The 19,095-nt window shown below is 43.3% G+C and overlaps 2 protein-coding genes across 2 annotated transcripts in view; both read left to right on the forward strand.

The window, feature by feature from the left end:
* LOC309808023 (forkhead-associated domain-containing protein 1-like) overlaps window positions 1-19,095 on the forward strand; it is a gene marked incomplete at both ends in the record, with an annotated part of 321,911 nt that overhangs the window by 224,411 nt on the left and 78,405 nt on the right. The gene's annotated exons all lie outside the window — the stretch shown is intronic.
* LOC309808024 (forkhead-associated domain-containing protein 1-like) overlaps window positions 1-19,095 on the forward strand; it is a gene marked incomplete at both ends in the record, with an annotated part of 92,078 nt that overhangs the window by 2,782 nt on the left and 70,201 nt on the right. Inside the window, one exon of the mRNA XM_082628038.1 lies at window positions 16,575-16,781. Within this exon, the coding sequence (XP_082484164.1) occupies window positions 16,575-16,781 (207 nt within the window). The remainder of the gene's footprint in view (window positions 1-16,574; window positions 16,782-19,095) is intronic.

The raw sequence follows: 19,095 nt of genomic DNA on the forward strand, positions 1-19,095 counted from the left end.
AGGACTCTGCTGAACAAGAGCAGTGTATAAATCCTTATATTCACTTGTTCCTGACCTTAGGGGAAAAAAGTCAGTCTTTAACCGTTAAGTACGAGGTTAGCTGTAGGGTATTTATACATGTTCTTACCAAGTGAGAAATTTCCCCCTTTATTCCTAGTTTTCTGAGAATGTTTATTGTAAACGCAACAGATTTAAAGATAACTCCATGAACGTCCCCGTGAGATTCTCCTCCATGATATGGTCTCCCTTCAAGGACACAGAACATCTGTTCAGTGTGCAAAGTGGGAGGAAAAAGAAGAAGAAGAAGAACTGTAGTTTCTTCTTTATCCTAACAAGGCATAGATTTGGGGTAGTTTTATTTCCTGTCTGGCTAAAGTAGAGACAGAGATCTCTGTTTTGAACCTGACTATGATATTAGAAAACTGTAGTAATTTTTAAAAGCACAGGCTTTGGAGATAGACAGAGCTGGGTTTGAATCTCATTAGGCTACTTTGTGGCTGAGTGACTTCAACCAAATTACTTAATCACTCTGAGTTCCTTTTCCCTGTCTGTAAACCTCTTACCTCACAGGTTTATTCTGAGGATTAAGTGAGAAATGCATAGAAAGAGCCTGGCATGTGGTGGTCAGTGAATGACACAATGATCATTATTATGGTCTCCTAAAACAGAGACTGAGAAGAATCCTCAGAGGTGCACAGGGTTGAGATGAGGATCCACTGACATTAATAAGCCATTTGGAAAAGGGAACTAATGAGGACAGTTATTAACTAGACAGAAATTGAGTTGCATTCATTGTATATAAATAATTGACTGCTTACTGCTCCTCGGACTTAGCTTAAGAAATACGTCACTAGGCTTCCCTGGTGGCGAAGTGGTTGAGAGTCCGCCTGCCGATGCAAGGGACACGGGTTCGTGCCCGGTCCGGGAATATCCCACATGCCGCGGAGCGGCTGGGCCCGTGAGCCATGGCCGCTGAGCCAGCGTGTCCGGAGCCTGAGCTCCGCAACGGGAGAGGCCACAACAGTGAGAGGCCCGCGTACCGCAAAAAAAAAAAAAAAAAAAAAAAAAATTCAGGGATTTATATTACTAAAAAGTCATCATTGCATTTACCCAGAGGTTACATCTAGCAAATAAAAAAGATTGTTTATTTGCTTGGATCAATCCTAAAGAATAGGCAGTCATGCTTCTAAAGATTTCTACTCATCAGCAAGGCTGACATGTTGTTTGACTATTGGTATCATAGTATTTTGACATCATTTACTCTTTCCGATAATGGAAGGTAGTTACATGCTTCTTGTTTTTAAAAATTGGGAGAAAGGAAAATATAAGGAAGAAAATAAAGGTCACTTGTAATCATTTGGCTCAAGGAAATATCAATATTGATATTTGCAGGGTTTTACCCTCCAGACTTTTTTCTATATCCTGTAAGGAGTTTGGTTCCCTAAGGCAATAGGAAGCCTGTTTATAGCCAGGCTAGTGAGAACTGTTTATAGTCAACAGTGATAACTGTTGCTATCACTCATTCATTGCACAGTATTTACCCAGAGCCTCAGCACCGAGCCAAGTCTAGGGGTACAGTGATGGCAGAACTGGACATGGTCCCTGCCATCAGGAAGCTGCCAGGAGAGAGAGAAATAAGTCAAATGATCCCACAAAGGTGTGACTAATTCCATCCCAACATTGGGGCTGTAAAGGAAAGGAATATGGAAGACAAGGAGGACTTAACTAGACAATAGGAGAAGGGAATGGCATGTGCAAGGGCCCTGGGGTGGAAGAGCATATTGTGAACCCAAGGGACTGAGAGAAAACCAGGGCGTCCAGAAGTCAGAGTGGGAAGGAGGAGGGCTAAGGGACAAGTCGGCCTCCTTCATGTCACCATAAGGGTTTTGATCTTTATCTGAAAGCAGTGGGAAGAAGGCTTGAAGGATTGTAAACAAGGGGGAGACCTGCCAGTGAACATCCCAGCTGCTGTGTGCAGGCGAGCCATCAGGAGCTCTATTCACAATCTCCCCTCTCCCATTTTACATGGCTCAAAAGCCTCAGCCTTGCTCATTTCACAGCTAAACCTTGCAAGTTATAATTTATATGATTTGATGTGCCTTGTAAACTGTAATCTTTAGAGTTGGATGTGGCTGTTATTTAAACTCTGCTGAGAAAGGGACTCAGTTCTTCCAGAATGAAGAAACACCAAAGCCAGTGGTTGTTGGATTTTCCGCATGTTTAAGAGTGGTTGTTCAACATGAACTCCTAGGCATTCTGACCCAGTGGGTTTGGGGTAAGGCCCAGGAATCTTCACATTTATATGCTCCCCAGGTTCAGGTGGGGGGAATGGAGTCCCCTGGAGTTGGCTCCAGGACCACACTTTGAGAACCCCACCATCAGTGCTCCCTCCCTCTCCGTTCTTGATCAGCAGAACTCCTGCTTGTGTGTGTGTGTGTGTGTGTGTGTGTGTGTGTGTGTGTGTATTCTTTCAATAAACTTTGTTTTGAGGAAAAGAGAAGCGAAGGGTAAACAATGAAGGGCTGACTGACCCTACCCCTCCCCAGGGACTCCCCCAGTCCCACCCTGGGGAAATCCTAGGATCCCTAGAAGACTGAGCTCTAGGACAGCCCAAGTCAGCGCAGGGCTGCAGCTACGAGGGTGGAGATGGAAGAGAAAAAGAAAGAACAGACATGACAGGGGGATGAAATGCTCGTGTCCACCCCTCACCCTCGGTGATCAGTGTCCTGCCAGCCATCTCCTTTCTCATGGGTGGAGCCATCTCTCCAGCCTGTGTCAGCCCTTCTAGCGTGGTATCTGAGGGTCGTGAAGCCAGACTGATCTCATACACACACCCCAGATCCCATCCAGCCAGATGACTCTCGTCCCTTTTCCTGGCCCCTGCCAGTTCTGGGCTGCCTCTCAGGAAAGAACCAGAGCCTACACCATAATCTTGTTTATTATTATTAAACAAGGCTGCTGGGATTCTCCTATTATTTGCATCATTTCACGGACGTGCAGGTATGTCTGCTCTGTCAAAGGACACATACAGCTGTAACTCTGATGGGCATAGCCAAATTGTCCACCAGAGGTTTCCGGATGTGGTGTCCTGCCAGCAGTGGACGCCCGTCTCCCACTCCCTCCCCAGCCTAGGGTGCTGACCCCCCATTGGATGTTCACTGATCTACGGGGTGAAGTATGGTACCTGTGTAATTCACATTTCTGTTATTCTAAGCGAACACCTGCATTTTGGGACATAAGGTGACAGGTGGACTCTCTGTGGGGAAATCCACGGACTGAAACAGGCCTGGGAGGGTGCACTTGCTGGCTCCCCATCTGCATCACGCTTGTCCTCCTGCCTGGGTCGTGCTCCCATCCTCCCCCCTCACCCCCACCTCACCCCTGGCTTCTCCCCAAGTGCTCCTTGCTCTGGGGGTTCACCTGTTTGGTCTCACCAGTCCTCAGGGAATGTTTTGTCCCCTGTTTGGGAACTGGCGGCTGATTTCATTGGTCAGTACCCAGCACAGCAATTGATGGGACTAGTTTCTCACCAGCAGATGGAGGGCTTCCAAGAGGAAACGTTCAGAGGAAAGGGCTAGATCGTGATCTCATTTTTCTTTTTTTTTTTTTATTGTGGTAAGATATGCATAACATAAAATTTACCATCTTAACCACTTTTATTAAGTGTGCAGTTCAGTGGCATTAAATATATTCACACTGTTGTGCAGCCATCACCCCCATCCATCTCCAGAACTGTTTGAATCTTGCAGAACTGAAACTGCACCCATGAAACAACAACTCCCCTTATCCCCCAATCCCAGCCCCCAGCAACCACCGTTCTGCTTTCTGTCTCTATGACCTTGGCTACTCTGGGTATCTCATATAAGTAGAATCATAACAGTATTTGTCTTTTCATGACTGGCTTCTTTCACTGAGTATAATATCCTTTCACTGAGTATAATGTCCATGTTCATCCAGGCTGTATCATGTGTCCGAATTTCCTTCCTTTTTTAAGGCTGAATAATATTCCATTGTGTGGATTCACCACATTTTGTTTATTCATTCATCTACTGATGGACACTTGGGTTGTTTCCACCTTTTGGCTGTTGCAAACAATGCTATGAACATGGGTGTATAAATATCTCTTCAAGGCCCTGCTTTCAGTTCTTTGGGATATATACCCAAAAGTAGACTTGCTGGATCATATGATAATTTTATTTTTAATTGTTTGAGGAACTGCCATGCTGTTTTCCATAGTGGCTGCACCAAGTTACATTCTCACAACAGGGCACAAGGGTTCCACTTTCCCTGCGTCCTCACCAACACTTGTTATTTCCCTTTTTTTTTTAATAGTAGCCATTCTGATGGATGTGATATGAAAGAAAGATCATAATCTTTTGAATAGCATACATAATACAAACAGCTACAGCATACATTTATGGACTACTTACTGTATCTCACATGGCTTTATACATCATCTATGTATGTTCTGTATATATATTTATAGAATTATATCCACAAAACAAATCCTGTGAAGGTGAGAACTACTATTATCATTATTATCCTCATTTGATGACATGGACATGGGACTCAGAAAGGTTAAGGAACTGGCCCAAATCACACAGCTAGACGGGGGAGGTGGGGCTGAGTTTCAGACTGAGCTGACTCAAGCTTCTAAAAACAGAAGCTTCACTTTTTGAGTGTAAATTTAGCTTTGGGAACATCTAATATCTAAATTGGAAATTCTCAGTTAACTGAGATAACAAGATAATTGACTAAGCTAGGGAAATTCCACTCTGTGGAATCGAGAATGAGGGTTGTCAGTGAAATGTGAGATGAATGTTCTTGTGATCCTCATTCATGCAACAGACTGAGGTGTTGCCATCTAGGGGGGGATTTGGGTAAAGAGGAAACGTTGACCTGGTGCTTTCCCAGGAATAGGAGCATTGGGGCTGTTAAATGGGGGCCCAGCAAGAAACACCACTTATCTCTCCAATACAGCCAGAGTAAGTCCTCTGCTTATAAGGACTGGTGGAGTTCAATTAGTCCCACCTGGATAACCCAGGATAGTCTCCCACTTTTTAAAAATTTTTTTAAAAGTTTTTGGCTGGGTTTGGTCTTCGTTGCTGAGCACAGGCTTTCTCTAGTTGCAGCGAGCGAGGGTTACTCTTTGTTGCGGTGCACGGGCTTCTCATTGCAGTGGCTTCTCTTGTTGTGGAGCACGGGCTCTAGGCACGCAGATTCAGTAGTTGTGGCTCGTGGGCTCTGGAGCGCAGGCTCGGTAGTTGTGGCACACGGGCTTTGTTGCTCCATGGCATGTGGGATCTTCCCGGACCAGGGCTCGAACCCGTGTCTCTTGCATTGGCAGGCGGATTCTTAACCACTGCAACACCAGGAAAGTCCTTAGTCTCCCTCTTTTAAGAGCACTGATTAGTAACCTTGACATCATCACAGTCCCTTTGGCCACGTCATGGAGCATATTCCCAGGTTCTGGGGATCAGGGCATGGGCATCTTTGGGAGACCATTCTGCCCAGCACATTAATACTACCACTTGACTGGACCGTTGCTTTGGGACTGGTCTGAGAGCTTTCTGGAAGAATCAGTAGGATCAATGCCACAGGCCACGGAGAAAGATGGCTGGATGAGCTGGCAGGTGATAATCCCGTTACCAAGAGGGCAGGAAGCAGGACTGGTTGAGTGAGCACCTGAACATCCCGGAAGCGGCCAGGCAGTTTGGGGCCTGGAGATGAACCAGGGGTTGGAAATACACACCTGCGAATCGAGGGGGTGGCACAGTGGCCCCAGCCCATGGACAGAGTGAGGAGGAAACGGACATCTGAGGGGAGAGGAGCCCGGCGTGGAGACCTGGAAGCAGTCAGAGAGGTGAGGGAGCCAGAGAGCTGCTGCCAGGCTGAGGGTATTCATCACAGAGACAGCTTGCTTTGTGCCAGGTACTGTTCTGGGCACTTTCGAGTGTATTAACTCATTTCATCCTTAGGAGGTTAGTGTTGTTTGCCCCACTTTACAGATGAGGGCGTTGAGGCACAGATAGGCTGATTATCCTGCCTGAGGTCACAGAGGGAGGCTGGGGCACTGGGCACCACGCTCAGGCAGTCTGATTTCAGGACCAGCCTCTCCTGAGGCCTTGCCGGTCCACAGGGCTCTCCCGGGGAGACCGGGGAGGAAGGATCCAGCTGACGGGGAAGCAGAGAAGCTTCTTCTTTCCTTCCAATCCCAGACCCGTCGTCTCACCAGCGCCTGGCCGTTTCCTCATATCCTTATTCTTTTGAAAACCCCATTTTTTTTTTTTTTTACTATTTCTGCACTACATCCCTTTCTGGAGGCAGTGGGGGGATGGGGCTGGGGGATGGGATAGCCTAGAACCAAAAGGTTAAAAGAAATAGATAAAACACACACACACACACACACAAACACACACACACAAGTTAATTTCAAAAATGTTATCCCACTCCTTTGAACATGTCACCAAGCAGTACCTTTTGTCAATCCTACGAAGCCCAGCTTATCAAACTCATTTTTGCTGCTCAGGGAGCAACCAAAGAGAAGCAAAGAACCATGCCCCAGGCTGCACAGCTGGAAGGTAGCAGAGGTGAGACTTGAACTCAAGGCTTTCTAACTCCAGAGCCCATCCTCTTGCTCATAATAGAGAACATTTCCCATTTGCCCTATGTTCTCTTCTAAGTGCTTTAGTATGTATTATATCATTTATACGTCACCAGTAGCTTATAAGACTGTCCTTTTGTTACCTTACAGATGAGGAAGCTGAGGTATCACTTGCCCAAGGTCACCCTGCTAGGAAGTAGGAGAGCTGGACTCGAGCCCAGTCTAATAACCACCACGTTGCCCTGCTCCCCCAACCCCTGAACCACCAGGCCACGTGCCTCTCTCTGACAACTGTGTCACATGTCACAGGGAGGCCGAGAGCCCGAGGAGGCCCCCGAGGGCAATGGCAGTGGGTTGAGGACCCAGCGGGAGAGGAACCTCTTGAAGCCATTTGACAATAAAGGAAAGGAAGGGGGAAGGGGCGGTGTTTCCAGGCCGAGGGGGTGGTGAGCACGTTCACAGGTTAGACGGAAGTTACACTGTCAAGGTGAGGATGCAGAAGAGGAGATGGTTGAGGAGAGGGACCAGACCAGGGTGGGATGAAGGCAGGACCACCCGGAGGCCCTTGGCAGCTAGGAGAAGCCTTGAGGTTCCCATCTAGGAGCTTCTCCATGCCTGGGAAGTCCAGGTCCTGGCAGGGAGCTGAAGGCACATTCACAGGGGTGTGGAGTGATGGAGGGGAGTTTCCTGAAGGGACTCCATAGGGAGTGGGCAGGGCTCAGAGAAACCACAAAGGATAGTGCAGGGCCCAGAGCTAGTATGAGTGAGGACTGTTCCCACCCCCAGAGCTGAGGGGTGAGGGGCAGGGGCATTTCCTGGGACCCGGAGACCCCGAGGGCTGGGTAGAGTCCTCTGAGGGAAGCTGTGTGGCCCCAGAGAATGGAAGCCAGGGGAGTAAGTACCCCAAGCTCTCTCCTCCCTGCTCTGATCTCTAACCCCCCCATTGGCCAAACCCAACCAGAAACCAGACACAAGGAGCCCATCAGCCCATGGATGTAGCCGCACAGGTGGGCCTGCTGGGCAGAGGGCGCCGTGTAAAGGGATGGAGGAGGGTCGGGAGAAGCAGACGGAGGATGCAGGCAGGTGCAGGAGGTGAAGACCTAGGAGGCTGTTGTCAAAGTAGAATGAAAAGCCTGAGAGCAGGGACCTGCTGGCTGGGGGGCCCAAAGGGCACTGGGCCAGCCTCAGGACAGAAGTGTGAGGGTGGCAGGAGGGTTTGGGGGCCAGGATGGACTTGAAGGAGCTGGTGAGCTTGAGCAGGGCCCAGGCTGGGTGAGCATAGGGCATTACCCATAGGGAGCAAACAGGGAGCAAAGGCTACGTGACTCAAGGAGAGGACGAGACAGAGGATAAGGAAGGCCGGGAGTGGGAGGTTATGGTCTGAGATGGGGCTTCCCAGTGCCAGGTGATGCAAGGTTGAAACCTAGCTCCAAAGGACGGTTCCAGGTACACGTCGAACCTCAGCGACAATGTCAGTGAACCTCAGGGCAATGTCATAACTAAGTCAGCTTCCCGAGGAGGCTTCCTTAAAGCACAGGGGTCGTCAGAGCAGATGGTCATTGTTAATAGAAGTTTAAACGTCTCAATATTTTATGGACTCACTATATACTTTTTAAAGACATTTTCAATGCAGGAGCCTTAAAAAATGCACTTGTTTTGTATATTAGGTCCTGCCTGTCTCCTCTCTCATTATTAAATCACTCTCTACTCTGAAAATCACAGGGTACAAATCAAAGGTACAAGTTTTGGAATTAGACTTGGGTTCAAACCCTGACATTGCCCTGGGCCAGCATCCTGATGTTGAGTGAGTCCCTTCATCTTAGCCATTTTTTAAATCGTGGTAAAATACCTATAAAGTTTACCGTCTTAACCACTTTTAAGTGTACAGATCAGTAGTTGTAAGTTATTCACATTGTTGTGCAACCAGCCTCAGAATTTTTCATCTTGCAAAACTGAAACTGTACCCATTAAACAACAATTCCCCGTTTCCCCTTCCCCAGCTCCTGGCAACCCCCGTTCTATTTTGTTTCTATGAGCTTGACTACTTTATGTACCTCACACAGTGGAATCATACAAAATTTGCTTTTTTGTGACACTTACTTCACATAATGTCCTCACGGTTCATCCATGTTGTAGCATGTGTCAGAATTTCCTTCCTCCTACACTGAATAATATTTCACTGTATGGATGGACCACATTTTGCTTATCCAATCATCAGTCAGTGGGCACTTGGGTGGCTTCCACCTTTTGGCAATTGTGAATAATGCTAGTATAAACATGAGTGTACAAATAACTCTTTAAGTTCCTGCTTTCAATTCTTTGGGGTATATACCCAGAAGTGGACTTGCTGGATCATATGATAATTTTATTCTAAATTGTTTGAGAAGCCGCTCTACTGTTTTTCCTATCAGCTGCACCATTTTACATTCTCAGCAGTGCATAAGTGTTCCCCTACTCTACATCCTTGCCAACACTTGTTATTTTCTGTTGCTGTTTGTTTGTTTTTGATAGTAGCCATCCTAATGGGTATGAGGTGGTATCTCACTGTGGTTTTGATTTGCATTTCCCTAATGACTAGTAATGTTGAGCATCTTTTTATATGCTTGTTGGACATTTATATATCTTCTTTGGAGAAATGTCTATTCCAGTTCTTTGCCCATATTTGATCAGGTTATTTGGGGGTTCTTTTTTGTTGTTGTTGTTGAGTTATAGTTCTCTATATATTCTTCATATTAACCCTTTTTCAGATTTGTGTTTTGCAACTATTTTCTCCCATTCTCTAGATGGCCTTTCACCCTGTTTATTGTGTCCTTTGATTCACTGAAGTTTTAATTTTTGATATAGTTGAATTTATCTATTTTTACTTTTGCTGCCTATGCTTTTGGTATCATATCCAATAATGCATTGCCAAATCCAATGTCATAAAGCTTTCCTCCTGTGCTTTCCTCTAAAAGTTTTATAATTTTAGACTCTGTTTAAGTCTTTGATCCACTTTGAGTTAATTTTTATACATGGTGTAAGGTAAGAGTTCAACTTAATTCTTTTGCAGTCTTTCCCAGCATCATTTGTTGAAAATACTGTTCTTTCCCCATTGAATAATCTTGGCACCCTTGTCAAAAATCATTGGACCATATATGCAAAGTTTTATTTCTGTGCTCTCTATTCTATTCTATTGGCCTATGTGCCTGACCTTATGTCAGTATCACACTGTTTTGATTACTGTACCTTTGTATGCAGTAAGTTTTGAAATCAGGAAGTGTGAGACCTCCAACTTTGCTTTTCTTTCTCAATAGTATTTTGGCTATTTGGGGTCCACTGAGATTCCATATGAATTTTAGGATGGATTTTTCTATTTCTGCCAAAACTGCTGTTGGGATTTTGAATCTGTAGATCCTGCTGTGTAGTAATGACATCTTAACAATATTAAGTCTTCCAACCCACGAATACAGGGTGTCTTTCCATTTATTTGTGTCTTTAATTTCTTTCAGCAGCACTTTGTAGTTTTCAGTGTACACATCTTTTACCACCTTGGGTAAATTTATCCCAAAATATGTTATTCATTTTGATGCTATTGTAAATGAAATTATTTTCTTAACTTCCTTTTCAGATTGTTCATTGTGAGCATATAGAAACACAGCTGATGTTTGTGTGTTGATTTTGTGTCCTATGATTTTGCTAGTGAATGTTATTTTTTAGTTCTAAGAGGGTTGTGGTTTTTCATGGACTCTTTAGGATTTTGTACAGGTAAGATCATGTTGCCTGTGAACAGAGATAATTTTACTTCTTCCTTTCGAATTTGGATGCCTTTATTTCTTTTTCTTGCCTAATTGCTCTGGCTAGGACTTCCAGCACTTTGTTGAATAGAAGTGGCAAAAGCAGGTATCCTTATCTTATTCTTGAAATTAGAGGAAAAGCTTTCAGTCTTTCACCTTTGAGTATGATGCTACCTGTGGGCCTTTCATATTTGACCTTTATTATGTTGAGGTAATTTCCCACTATTCCCTATTTGTTGAGTGCTTTTATCATGAAAGAGTGTTGCATTTTGTCAAATGCTTTTTGTACATCAATCGAGATGATCATTTTTTTCCTTCTTTCTGTTAATGTGATGTATTACATGGATAAATTTTCATATGTTGAACCATCAAGTCTGCATTCCAAGAGTAAATCCCACTTGGTCATAGTGTATGATCCTTTTAATGTGCTGTTGAATTTGGTTTCCTCCTATTTTGTTGAGGATTGTGGTATCAGTGTTCATAAGAGATATTGGTCTGTAGTTTTCTTGTAGTGTCTTTGTCTGGGTTTGGTATCAAGGTAATGCTGTCCTCTCACTTCGCCTTTTGAGTCTCAGCTTCTTCATCTCTAAGATGGAGATAATAATAGAGTCCCTGTTTAGGGCTGTCATGCAGATTAAATGATAAAAATGCACACAAAATGCTTCAGCAGGGCCCAGTTCACAGGAAGCCCTCAAAATATGTTAGAGGATGATAAGGATAATAATAAAAATAATAATAAATAAATAACAGTTCATCTCATAGTTGGACAGCTCAGTAGGCTGGGGCTTATAGAGTCAGTCTGTATTAGCAGCAGGGCGTCTGTCCAGTAGCAGCATTTAGCAATTTTCCAAGTAAAGGGAGCGAGTGATATTATAGGGCCAAACTAGGAAGCTGTCTCCTGGCCTACCATGTGGTAGAGGCTCACCCGAATTTGTGGAGTCATTTAAAACTTCCTGCTTGCTTTGATTTCTTAATAATGGCTTGACAGTTTTTGAGGAACTGAAAGCAGTGAAGCCTGGCAAGAGAGAAACAAAATGTAACACAGAATTTCTCTCATTCATGGGTTATCAAAGGTTCAAAGGACACAAAGATCAATGGCAATGATGATGAAGATGATGTGGGTGACATTTTCCAAAGAACTAATGTGTTTTCATTTTTTTAAATACTTTATTTTTTGAACAGTTTTAGGTTTACAGGAAATTGAGCAGAGAATACAGAGAGTTCCCATATATCCACCCCTCCAATACACACAGTTTCCCCTATTATTAACATCATGCATTAGTGCGGTACATTTGTTACAACTGATGAACCAATATTGATATGCTATTATTAACTAAGTCCATAGTTTACATTAGGGTTCACTCTTTGCGTTGTACGTTCTTTCCTTTTGACAAATGTATAGTGACAAGTATCCACCATTACAGTATCATAAAAAATATTTTCACTGCCCTGAAATCCCCTGTGCCCCTCCTCTTCATTCTGAGCCCCAGAGCCCCTGTGCCCCTGGCAAGCACTGATCTTTTACTCTCCTTATAGTTTTACTTTTTCCAGAATTTCATACAGTTGGAATCATACGGTATGTAACCTTTTCAGACTAGGTTCTTTCACTAAGCAATATGCATTGAAGATTCCTCCATGTCTTTTTTGTTATTTGATAACTCATTTATTTTTATCACTAGTATTTCATTGTATGGATGTACCACAATTTGTCTATCCATTTACCTTTTAAAGGACATCTTGGTTGCTTCCAGTTTTTGGCAGTTATGAAGAAAGATGCTGTAAGCATGTATCCAAAATAAATGAGTCTTCATGGATATAGAGAACAGACTGTGGTTGCCAAGGGGGAGGGGGTTGAGGGAGAGATGGAGTGGGGGGTTGAGGTTAGCAGATGTGAGCTGTTACATCCAGGATGGAGAAACAACAAGGTCCTACTGTAGAGCACAGGGAACTATATTCAATATCCTGTGATAAAGCATAATGGAAAAGAATATTTTAAAAAGAATGTATATATATGTATAACTGAATCACTTTGCTGTACAGCAGAAATTAATACAACATTGTAAATCGACTACATTTCAATAAAATAAATAAATAAACAATATAAATGAGTCTTAAAAATCAACAATAAGAAACCAAACAACCCAACTTAAAAATGGGCAAAAGAGCTCAACAGACACCTCACCAAAGAAAATCTACAGATGTCAAATAAGCATATGAAAAGATGTTAAACATCATATATCATTAAGGAATTTCAAATAAACATGAAATATCTCTTCATTTATTTAGACTACTTTGATTTCTTTCATCAACATTTTGTAGTTTTCTTCATATACCTCTTCATATAGCTAAGTATTTTGTTAGATTTATTCCTAAGTACTTCATTTTTTTTTTTTTGGTGCTAATGTAAATGGTGTTGTGTTTTTAATTTCATATTCCACTTGTTCATTGTTGGTATATAGGAAAGCAATTGACTTTTGTATATTAATCATGTATTCTGCAACCTGGGTACAATTGCTCATTAGTTCCAGGAGGGCTTTCTGTCGGTTCTTTGGGATTTTCTGCATAGACAATCATGCCATCTGCAAAATGGGCAAAAGATCTGAACAAACACCTCACCAAAGAAGATTTCTTTTTCCTTCCCAATCTATCTTTTATTCTCTTTTCTTGCCTTGTTGCATTAGCTAGGAGATACAGTACAATGTTGAAAATGAGTGGTGAAAGGGGACATTTTCACCTTATTCCTGATCTTAATTGGAAAGTTTCTAGTTTCTCACCATTAAATATGACGTTAGCTTTAGGGTTTTTATAGATGTACTTTATCAGGTTGAGGAAGTTCCCCTCCATCCCTAATTTGCCAAGAGTTGTTGTGGTGGTTCGGTGGTTTGTTAGTTTATCATGGATGGTGTTTAATTTTGTCAAATGCTCTTTTTGCATCTACTGTTATGATAATGCGATTTCTCTTCTCTACGCTGTTGATGTGATGGATTACATTAATTGATTTCCAAATGTTGAACCAGCCTTGCATACCTGGAATAAATCCCACTTGACTGTGGTGTAGAAGTCTTTTTATACATCACTGGATTCAATTTGCTAATATTTTGTTGAGGATTTTGCATCTATGTTCATGGGAGGTATTGGTCTGCAATTTTCCTGTTTTTCAATATCTTTATCTGGTTTTGCTATTAGAATAAGCTTGGCCTCACAGAATGAGCTGGGAAGTGTTCTCTCTTCTTCTATTTTCTGGAAGAGATTATTTAGAACTGATATCATTCTTTCCTTAATGTTTGATAGAATTGACCAGTGAACCCATCCAGGCCTGGTGCTTTCCATTTTGGAAGGTTATTCATTATTGATTCAAATTCTTTACTAGATATGAGTCTATTCAGAGTATTTATTTCTCCTTGTGTGAGTTTCAGTAGATTGTGTCTTTCAAGGAAATGGTCCACTTCATTAAGTTATAAAATCTGTGGGCATAGAATTATTCATAATATTCCTTTATTATCCCTTCAGTGTCCATGAGATCAGTAGTGATGCCATCGCTTTCATTTCTGATTTGAGTAATTTGTATCTTCTCTCTTTTTTTCTTGGTTATCCTGCTAGAGGTTTGTCAATTTTATTGATCTTTACAAAAAAAAAAAAAAAAAAAACCAAACAGCTCTTTATTTTGCTGACTTTTCTCTCTTGTTTTCCTGCTTTTTATTTCATTCATTGCTTCTTGTCTTGTGCTTGTGGTAGGCTTATATTGCTCTTCTTTCTCTAGTTTCATAAGGTGGAAGCTTAGATCTTTTCAAATGTATGCCTTCAATGCCATAAACTTCCCTCCAAGCACTGCTTTCACTGCATCTTGCAAATTTTCATAGGTTGTATTTTCATTTTCATTTAGCTCAAGATAAATTTTTATTTCCCATGAGACTCCCTCCTTGACCCATCTGTTATTTAGAGGTGTGTTGTTTAATCTCCAAATATTTGGGTATTTTCCAGCTGTCTTTCTGGTATTGGTTTCTAGCCTAATTCCATTGTGTTCTGAAAACATACTTTGCATAATTTCTATTCTTTTACATTTGTTGAGGTATATTTTGTGGCCTGGAATGTGGTCTGCTTCATGAGTGTTCCATGGGAGCTTGAGAAGGATGTGTGTTTTGTTGCTGTGGGATGAAGCTGTGTGGTTGCCAGTTAGATCCAGATGATGGTAGTGCTGTTCAGTTCAACTTCATTCTTACTAATTTTCTGCCTGGTGGGTCTGCCCGTCACTGACAGAGGGCTGTTGAGGTCTCCAGCTACCATGATGGATTCATCTGCTTCTCCTTGCAGTCCTATCAGTTTTTGCCTTCCATACTTTGATGCTCTATTGTTGGGTACATACAATGAAGGACTGTTATGTCTGCTTGGAGAATCGACCCCTTTATCACTATGTATCGCCTCTCTTTATCCCTGATAACTTTCCTTCCTCTGAAGTTGGCTCTGCCTGAAATTAATAGAGCTACTCCTGCTTTCTTCTTGTGTTTCAGTATTTTAAGTGCCAAAGTGTTTGGTAGGAATTTGAAAAGTGGGTAAAGGCACAGTCATTTGAATCAGGCAAACCTGGGAACAAGCCAAGCGAGTCAAAGTGGCTGACTGTGGGCACACTTAATCGTTCTATGCCTCAGTTTCCTCATCTAAGAAATGAGTAACTATCGGACCTACTGTACAGCACAGGGAACTATATTCAATATCTTGCAGTAACCTGTGATAGAAAAGAATCTGAAAAAGAATAGATATTATATATATGTATAACTGAATCACTTTGCTGTACACCTGAAACTAACACAACATTGTAAATCAACTAGACTTCAATAAAAAATTAAATTTTTTTTTAAATGAGGAAGTATCCCTTTGAATTATTGTGAAGATGAAACGGGATAATGCAGTAAAGCACTTAGCAAATTTCCTGGCATTTGTGTAATTACACATAATGTGTCATTAATATATTCTACTAATATATGCAGTTATATTATTTATTCATATACTATAAGCTATTATTAATAAAAGCTATTGGTTATAATTATATTGTGGGACATTAGTATAGATTTCTAAGTCCAAGTACTCTCTATGAAAGTTGGATGAGGCACTCTGAGAAGAGTGACTTAGAAAATAGTTGCAAAGTCTCAGGCTGGAGTGGATGGCTCATAGGCAGTGTCCTGAGGAGACAGAAGACTTCGCACGTGCCCTGCAGCCCATAGTCCAGGGCGCTGGGGCCAGGGGGGGATGTGATATTTCCTCCTTGGTGCCGAGTTTTGCTCATTCTTCTTATTAAAGTGGTTACACAGGAGGTTTCTGACGCCACTGACAAATCACTGTCTGGGGTCTCTCTCTTTTGAGGGAAATGTGGTCACACCAGGGCCCCTATTGAAAAATAGATCATCTTTGGTTAGATAAATTCTGATTAGCTTTTAAGAAGCAACAGTAATAATTAAGCACATGGGAAAAACCTTCATTGTATACCAAGGCTTTTAAAAGGTAGTTATAAAACTATGTTTTGTGGTGTGAGCTCAATTGTGTTTAAACTTTTTAAAAAGATTGTAAGCATAGAGAAAAGACTGGAAGGATGTGAACCACCGTGTTCTCGGTGCCTGCCTCTGGGGGACGGGAGTCTAAGTGATTTTAATGTCTTCTTTGTGTTTTTCTCTAGTTCTCATTTTCTGCATTATTACAAAAAACATGTTATTTTAAAAATGAATAGAACAAACAACAATTATTACAAAACCTCCCCTGAACTTTAACACTTGCAGTAAATGGACAGTTGTCACTTGCCAACTGACCTTTCTGGTTTGTGTTGGGCCATTTCTGCTGTCTTGCCACTCGGGACAACCAAAAGGATACTTGCATGGGATCAGAGAACTATCAAGTGGCCAATTCCTGGCCAATTCCCCCCGAGTTCCCTCTTGCCTCTGTGTTGCCTGACGCCCTACCCCAAAACTGGGCATCTATTCTGGGTCTGCTGTCAGGGTCTGGTGACCCTCCACTCACTAGCTGTGTGGCCTTAGGCAAGTCACTTAACCTCTCTGACCCTCAGCATCCTCCTCTTAAAATGAGGATTGCAGTGACTGTCCAGCCAGATGAAGTGGTTAGCACATTGGGGCCCCCAGTGTCAGTGGCACTAGTTATTCCTTGTTATTCCTGTTATTCCTGGCTCTGACTGTCCCCCTTCTGCATTTCAGTCTGCAGACGTCGACAACCATCACGCACTCATTGAATATAATGAGGCCGAAAGCAGCTTTGTTCTCCACGACTTCAATTCCTGCAACGGCACGTTCGTCAATGAGTGCCACATTCAGAACGTGGCTGTGAAGCTCCTACCCGGAGACATCCTGAGGTTTGGGTCCGGAGGGCTGACCTACGAACTGGTCATCGAAAACCCAGCCTCGGTGAGTCCAGGCCCCTGCGGGGTTGGGGTGGGGTGGGGTGCAGAGGTGCCGTGTTGTGTCACCTTCCGTGCAGCCTAGGGCTCGGGTACGGCCACAGGTGGAGTTCGTCTGGAGCGCGTCACTCTTCCTTTCGCGAGTCTGCGAAGTTCAGCCCCATCGCGTGGGTGCCCGGGGAGAGCGAGTCCTCGCGCCCTCTTCTGGGCATTTCGTGGAATTACATGCAAGGGTTGCCTAGCGACCAGCCCAGAGCGAGAGCGTTTTCCTGAAAAGTGAAGCTTGGCGAGGGGAGGTGGAAAGCAGGTGTGTGCTTTTGAAGATGCAGAGATGGATGCTTCCTTTTTAGGCAGATCAGTGCTCTGCAACTTCCTAGCTTTGTGACCTCGGCCAGGCTTCTCTGTATGCCTGGGTCTGGGTCTTCTCAGCGGTGCAGGGCGTTGAGAGAGTATCTATGTATAAAAAGTCAAAGTCTCTGGCCAGAGTAGACGCTCAAGGCCTGCCAGCTATTATCACACCGGATCAGAAATGTTCCCGGGATCAGGACCTAAAGTATGGCCCCAGGTTAAGCGGAACGTAACCCAAAATTCGCCCAGCAAAGCTCAGTGACCAGAAGTATCTGGTTCAGTAGGGAGGCAGGATGGGGGCTGGTTAGCAACACAGTCCTGGGTCAGAACCCCAGCTCTGCCACTGGCCTACTCGGTGCGCTCTTGCACAAACCATTGGACCCCTCGGAACCTCGGTTTCCTCATCTACAAAATGGGGCCAACGACAGCAATGACCTTGCAGGCTTATCTCGAGGGCTAAATGAGATGGTTATCATTGTAAAACTCCCAGAATAATGCCCATTCGTGGTGAGCACACAATTAATACCTGTCGTGTGTGTCCCAGAGAGACGGCGTGTTAACCTCACTCCCCAGCACCAAGAACCCTGCATGGACTGAGACCTCCGAGGCTTAAAGTCCTTTCTGGGACGAGGCTGGGTATAAATAAAGTTTAGAGAATCTAGACAGAATCCTGGGGTGTGGGTCCCCTAGGCAGCCCTAAATACTCACTCAGAGAAGATGAGCACCGTCCCTCAGGCTGCAGGGCCCGTGACACCGCATCCACCACGTTTGGCTTTGAAAACCTGGGGCAGTTTTGTCCTGCTGCTTCTCAGCCCCCTTTTCCTCCTTGGACCAACATTAAAGTGTGCTCACTTGTGGGATGCACTGGGATCCACTGGCCGCCCTGAGGAGGGGCTCCTGACATAGAAGGTGTTGACCTGATCAGGGGTTCTCAACATGGGTTCTAAGGATCCCCCTCGTCAGAAGCACGTGGGGAGCAGACCCACAGTGCAGATCTGGGCTTCACCCCAGGCCTGAGGACTCATACTTAGGATTCCCAGATGAAATACAGGACACCCAGTTAAATCTGAATTTCAGAGAAGCAACAAATCATTGTTATGTGCAGGTGTGGCCCAACTATTGCAAGGAACCCCTTATGCTAAAAAAATTATTTGGTGTTTATCTGAAATTCAGATTTAACGGACACCCTATAGTTTATTATATATTGATTTATTCATTTCTTTATTTATGCGAAATCTGGCAACCATACACATCCTCCCTGGGAGTAGGGCCTGGGAATATGCATTCTCACAAGCTCCCTGATGATTCTGATGCACCGCCAATAGGAAGGAAACTGAAATTTAGAATCATTTGTATGGAACACTTACAGAATTTTTTAGGGATCAAAGAAAAGGGGATTTCACACTCCCAAGCCTGAAAATCCAAGTTCATGAAGTTTGATTCAATGTGCCCCAACATGTCTGATTCCAAGAATTTTTCAGGAATGTTCAGTAAAATTACAGGTTCCCAGGCCCCCTCCCTGGGAAATTCTGACTTTGTGGCTTGCCCGTGGGGAGAAGAAGAGGGGGAGCAGCAAACAATATCTGCATTTTTTTCTTCTTTTTTCCTACAAAGATATTTATTGAAATATTATTGATAGGGGCATAAAATTTGAAACCTAAATTTCCATCCAAAGGGGGCATTGTTTAATAAATTATATTGTTTAATATATTCTAAGGAGTTTAATATATTATAAGGAGTTTGTTATATATGGAATACTCTTCTGCCTTTTTAAAACACAGCTTTATTAAGATATAATTGACATGCAATAAACAGCACATGTTTAAAGTCTGTAAGTGGATGGGCTTTGACATATGGGTACACCTGTGAAACCATAGCCACAATCAAGACAGTGAACAGCTCCTTCATCCTCCAAAGTTTCCTCCGGATCACAGCATGTGTTTGTTTGCTTGCTTGCTCTTAACAGCTTCACT

This window comes from Mesoplodon mirus (assembly GCF_964341445.2).
Source record: "Mesoplodon mirus genome assembly, chromosome: 7".
NCBI classification, from domain to species: domain Eukaryota; kingdom Metazoa; phylum Chordata; class Mammalia; order Artiodactyla; family Ziphiidae; genus Mesoplodon; species Mesoplodon mirus.